General features: G+C 41.6%; 1 protein-coding gene across 1 annotated transcript; it reads right to left on the bottom strand.

The window, feature by feature from the left end:
* Positions 1 to 3,060: 3,060 nt before the first annotated feature.
* Positions 3,061 to 6,029, bottom strand: LOC137984342 (proline-rich transmembrane protein 3-like). Its single transcript, XM_068831493.1, has one exon. The coding sequence runs from the start codon at positions 5,597 to 5,599 to the stop codon at positions 4,484 to 4,486; it is 1,116 nt and encodes a 371-aa protein (XP_068687594.1). The 5' UTR covers positions 5,600 to 6,029; the 3' UTR covers positions 3,061 to 4,483.
* Positions 6,030 to 6,365: the final 336 nt, after the last annotated feature.

Here is a 6,365-nt window from a genome sequence, read left to right as displayed (position 1 = left end):
CATGCATAGTTACAAACAAAAGAGATAACTTTGAAAAACTGTTAAGCCCTTGTTATCACTAGTGACGCAGCACAAGCATAAGAGCAAGAAAACGGGTTGACGCAAGCATAAGCAAAAGCAGAAGCACCAGCTCAAGGATAAAACATTTTCCTTTTCCTTGTGCTTGCGTTCGCCTGCGTCATGCGTCATGTGAAAAAGAAACGCAGAAGAAGCACAAGGAAATTTGTTGCGTTTCGCCAATAGGCCAGTTTCGTATTCTAACGGTTGGACTGGATCTAGCATGAAATGGAGGCTAATGCGGGTAGATGAATTTGCATTTGAAAAGATTTGCCTTCATTAGCCTCCATTCCATGCTAGATCCAGTCCAGCCGTGAGAATTCGAAAATGGTCTAATATTAAAGCACTCGTTCCACATTCCCTGCGTCTGTGCATTTGAACAAAATGGCGGTTGCCGTGGTTGATGTTGATGCTTATGTCGACGTTCGTTTCCACTAGTAAAAGCTGCTTGTGCTTGCGTCGCTAGTGAAAACCAGGCTTCCGGCTGAAGAAAAACCGCAATCGCAATCCATTTTAATCTTCTTTAATTTCAAACTTTCCTTCAATGTTTCGAGATGTCATTTTTGCGTTTCTCTTAACTTGATTGCTTGTTCCCATTGGCTGAATTTGGCTAAATTTCGTGACATCTCCCCAGTGGATAGCGATTTATCCGCTAAGCGGATAGCGCACCCTAAGAACAACTGGGACCTGACGTTTTTCTTGACTATTGCATTACAAAGATGTACCTATTCAACGCACTTTCACAGGACCATGGCAGGTAAAACCACTGATCAATTTCTTCCCTTGTTTTTCTTACTGACTCAGTGAAAATCGTTGTTTGACATGTACGAAAGGCTTCCGGTGACTGCTTAATTCATGTAAAGCGTTACCGCAAGGGACTTATCTGCGTATTAAAGTCCAACGAGGCTCTTTGGAATTACATAATCACTTATCTTTTTGAATCCGTGAACTTAGGGATATTCACAGATAAACTCTTCTTATTAATTCGACCTTTTCACGCTCCGGTTTTGAAGACGGCGGCAGAGACGAACGGAAACGCATTCTACATGAGCAACACGATCGCTTTTTGTTAAGTTTTTTGCAAATTGCTTTTAACCCCCAACCACGCAAACGGAAAACATTCTCACTAACACAAATTGTTTACCAAAACTGCTTTCCGTAATCTTTTCACGTTTGCGCCGGCGCACACGCAAAATAGGGAGCTTACGAAACGAGGACGACGACGGCCACGAGGACTTCATTTAAAAATACAACTTCGCATCATTCATATCACTACGAAGCTATTTCATGTCGTTTCGCGTTAAAAATGTGTAGTAACTGTCGAGGAATTAAACTGGCATGAGTGGGTTGGAAGCGTAGAGAGAGAACTGAAAATTCATCGTCATGTGCTACCGTCCTCCAAAGAACCTTGAATTTTGTCATTTCACGTCGTCATTTAGGAGATGACGACAAAGAAATGTACCAAAATGTAAAACGCACGTGCAGAGCCATTGTCTTTTCTCACTAAACCTATTGTTTTGTAGCGTCGTCGTTGCCGTCGGCGTCGTCGTTTCGTAAGCTCCCTAATGTTGTTGTGAACGCTGCATTCTCGTCCCTAAAGGCCGCGATTCTTTCGGTCAGCACCAAGAATAACTACCTCTGGCTGGTTCCAAACCAGGGGCCCGTTTTTCGAAAGTCCCGAAACTTTAAGGTGCCATTTTCGGATGTCACAATTCCCTTTGTATCTCAATAACGGAGAGGATTTAACTCCTCAAACTTCACAGTCATTTTTCTTTTTGTTACCTTGAAAACGTGTTAAAAGATTGGCTTTCCAAAACAAGCGGTTGGCAGTTTTACAAATGGCTTTTCGGACCCGAAAAGTTATCGGGACTTTCGAGAAACGGGCCCCAGGAAGTCCGCGAATCACGGACTTCCGGCTCGATTGCGCAATCTCAGAAATTTGAAGCAATTAGTAGCTGGAACCAATCTTGTCCCAGAGTCCGCTTTTCTTTTGGTCAGCACCAAGAACACGGACTCCAGAGCCTAGAGCCCTCGGGCTTTTTCGTCAGCGGGTGAGTGCCCCGAAAGACTCTGGGATAATGGACTTTAACTATTTTCTCGATTGGTCGCTTGCATAACGGTGGCTGTTTGACAGGAAGTCGGTAAGTAGTTCGGAAACCCCAGAACTTTGGAGGGAGATTCAAAATCTAAAACTACTTTCAGCGCTGTTTGTTTTTTCTACCTCAGAAATATATATATAAATCACAAAATTCATAAGACGACGGGGTTTGAATTATGTCTAATTCCGCACGGGAATTTTCCCACGCTGCTAAAAACTGATTACTGTTGCTGTCGCAAAAGTACCGTGTTGCTTGCACGATGGTATAAACCAAAAATACAGTTACCGAAAGAGTCAGAAGTTTCATCTTCAATCGCTGTTACAGCAAGCCAATGATCATTTCTCCGGTTTCTTTTATGGTGTGTAAAGCTAAATTTTTTGTTTCTCGAACACTTTCAACCCGCCATTTCTACTGTTTACTGTTTTCTCTTTTTGGTTTCCCTTTAAACTCAAGCGTGCGCAATAAGACCGGAACCCACGCCTTGTGGGAAAATGGTGTCCATTATCGTAGAGTCTCTCCGGGGGCTCACGCGCTCACCAAAAAGCCCGAGGACTCTGGCCACTTCCAAGGCAGGAAGTCCTCAAATCACGGACTTCTGGCTTGTCTACGCACGCTCAGAAATTTGAAACAGCAGTGGTTGTAAACGGTTACGAAAATGGACCTTCACTACGACTGCCCATAAGTTGGAAGTGGCCAGAGGTCGTTATTCTTGGTGCTGACCGAAAGAATCGCGACCTCTGGGGAAGAGAATGCCTGAGAAAAGCCTCGCTTCGGGGATGTTCTATTGAACTTGGCTACGTCTCCTGGCGACAACGTGAACTCTTTAACCGGAAAGTCCCCAAAGGGCATGGCGTAAGACGTGATCTGCAAGTTAATTACTTTAAGTAAATGAAACAGCTGGCAATTTGATATAACAATCAGTTCTTTTATAAATTTAAGGGCCATTGGAAAGTTTTTTTCTTATTAAACGCAAGATTGGATTGAATAACTGCTCCTATAGTAAGTTAGCTACGTAGATTAAACTTCGCCCGCTTATAACAACATATGTACACCTGCTACTCTTGTGCCTTGGGTTATATCTAAAACAACAACCAAAACTACACACCTGTCTACACAACCGTGAGATAAATTACCATATTTCGTGCCGATTTCCACAACGCCTACAGCATCAATTTTCTCACAATATTACTTTGGCCATAAAGAAACTAATGTTGAATTCTAATAAATCTACTCTTGCCTTAAAAGCTTTACCCTCCGGGACAAACCGTTGAGAGGTGGACAATGAATATTAGCACGCTTCCTTCTACGTGCAGTCTTTTTAAAAAACCATGTTATCTTAAATAGAAACTAATTTCCAAAGTTTACTGAGCGCGTTCGCCATTCAAGTACTTTCATACAAATTAATCGCAAAAGTCTTCGGTGATAAGTTTATGTGTACAAACAAATCGCAAAAATTGTGTTGGTACCTTTCCTTTCCAAGGAGTCTGTAAGGTCAACAAAGACTTTGACATTTTCAGGTTAACGACAGAGAATTAGGCCTAGTTTATACGTCTGGCTATCGTCGACATTAATTGTACCGTGGTTTTACGCGTCGAAATTGATGGGTCGAATTTTGGTCGAATTTTCTTCTCAGCCGGAATGCAATATACCAGGTCAGAGGTACGAAAATAATTTATGCATTCATTCGCCGCTACACTGGCGCGACGGATAAACTGATGACGCTTTAAAGATATTTTATCCGTCTTCTTCAGACGGATAAAGCGTCTAGGACTAATTTAATATAACAGACGAATTGAACTCGTTTTAGACGACGCTCTACCTTCGAATTTATTTTAAAGTAGGACCTGAAATTAAATTCGTCTGAATTAAATTCGACGATAGCACGACGTATAAACTAGGCCTTAAAAAAAAAGGTTGTCTCGAAACGGTTCGAAAGAATCAATTTGTTTGCGGTTCTTAGCCACTTAAATGAAAGACCAACGGATTGAATATTGAAAAACGACTTTGGACGCTTCACCTTGTTCAGTCGTTAACGGTAGTAATTTGCTTTCCTATCTGCACATATATGGGATTAAGGATGTTTATTATACATTTCCTTATCTCCTCCTTCTTGAAATTGATTTTCTTGTGTACACGCCCACACATCGAGTCGAGAGTTCCTCGTATGGGCTTGAGCTGTACTTTCATGTGGTTCTGTTCTATATTATGCAAACGTTTTGTTTTTTCTCGATTTTTAAGTCTTGGGATTATTAAAGATCGATAGAAACGAACAACTTAATCTCCCGCGAAATTTTACATCACATCACACTTGTTTGTGGCGCAATACACTACACCGCATCTAAGCCATTCTCGACAGAACCTGTAGGTTTGAAACCTATGTTCCGATTGAATCGCACAGAACTATCCCCCGTAACGGAGTGGGAATACTGTTTTTTCTCCGTTTGCGTCGAAGGAAAGATAACATAGGCAATCACCAAACAAAACAGAAAGTCTAATAAACGGGTAACCGTCTGGTATCCCCACCACGACCAGTGATCCACGGAGCCTTCTTCTTCTTCAAGTCTGTATAGATTATAGAGGGAAAACAACGAATAAAGTTCAGCAGCTGTGTACATAACAGCCAGAAGTGACACCAAACCCGAAATTTTCGCGATCTTTTGTGCACCTTTCGGAGGAGGGGGTTGGTGCACAACGAAATCGAGTGTCGAGTCGTTCGAACCCGACGAAACTGCCCTTTCTTTGCTCTCTTGTTTCCTGAAAAACTTTGCTGTGATGTAAGCTTCCCAATTGACTTTCCAACCACTGTATAGAAAGCAAAGCGCGAGAACCAGCCACCATGAAATTAAGATTGTTTGGCAGAGTATAAGGAGACGAGCGAATTTCGGGCTGAATGTGATGAGTGTGTAAATAAATAGTACGACCACAAAATGCGAGGCTATCATACAGATCAAAAATTTGATACTTTGCAGCCGACGAGAGATGAGTCGAAGTTTGTTGACCTCGAGGAAAGCGACATGAATCAATGACAAGGCAGACGTCAGGCAAGGATAACCGATCGCAAATATGATCCTAACCACGATTACGGGAAGATGCAAGACGCTGTGCGATTCGTATGGGTCCAGAGCGAGAAATAGCGTTCTGGAAAAGCTAAACAACATCAGCATTAAGCAAACCGCGAGGAAGTAGTTCCCCAGAGTCATTCCTTTCTTTCGACGCTTGATTCGAACCACGCAGAAACTGGAAAACAAAGCAACTCCGAGAAATAACAATCCAAATCCGACGAAGTGCAATTCCCAAAGACCTTTCCATGCCTCCAGTGCAACGTCCCAATCTGGCAGAGGTTCGGGATTTGCTTCAGGAACAATTGGTTCGACAGAGGAGCGTGGTTCAGGAGTCTGCGATGGGTTAAAAGTCTCTTTCGTCGTTGTTTCTGGTTCAGCCATCTTTTCTCCTTGCAACGCGCAACCCAACTCACGTGTCTAACAGCTGATATATTTAATAAATCGTATATGTAGCTTCGTTAATTAATCGGTTATTAACTGTACTCTCCTTGTGTACTCTTTACGTCTTGTCTGTCTGAAAAGCTTCTTTGGATTATTCTCTTGCAATGTCATGAAATTGAAACTTCGCACATCCTTTGCCCTCGCAATTGTGATGCAAATAGCGGTGTCAAGCTGTGCGAATCCGACGCTGTTATCAGCTTCCTACGTACGAAATAATGACATCACCATGGAAAAATTTAGAGTGGTCTTGTTACAAACCCATTTTAGAGCAAATATGGACGCCAAAAACAGTCCAATTTACGTAACAAAAAACTAAGCTCTTGAGACAAAACAACTTAATTTAAGTGACTTTAGACGCGATATAGCTCCAGTTACAATATCGCCTTCTGTAATCAAATGAAAATTTTTTCTCGTTAACGCGAGCTTACATGTAAGTATGACACTTGGCAATCCATATTCAAATGAGGATTTTTTTGAATTACAGCTAACGGGAATGCAAACAAAGGAACGCAATGACAATAATAAGTATTCTGAGACTAAAATATTTAATATTCAATGGTCGATAATATAAGGGATTGTGCTTCGGTGAGATTTAAAAATAGATAGTATATAATTGTGTCTTTTGGCAGCATCCTTTTGAGATAATTCTAGAAGAGATGACAAAGCGCCGACAAAAATATATTAACAAAAGAATTTTACATTTTTT

Source organism: Montipora foliosa, chromosome 14 (genome assembly GCF_036669935.1).
Source record: "Montipora foliosa isolate CH-2021 chromosome 14, ASM3666993v2, whole genome shotgun sequence".
Taxonomy (NCBI): domain Eukaryota; kingdom Metazoa; phylum Cnidaria; class Anthozoa; order Scleractinia; family Acroporidae; genus Montipora; species Montipora foliosa.
Note: the sequence above shows the minus strand (reverse complement) of the source record. Positions and strands in the feature narration are given on the sequence as shown.

What these genes read in the sequence shown, in the direction of transcription:
- LOC137984342 (XM_068831493.1), bottom strand. Translation starts at nt 5,599, where the DNA reads ATGGCTGAACCAGAAACAACGACGAAAGAGACTTTTAACCCATCGCAG.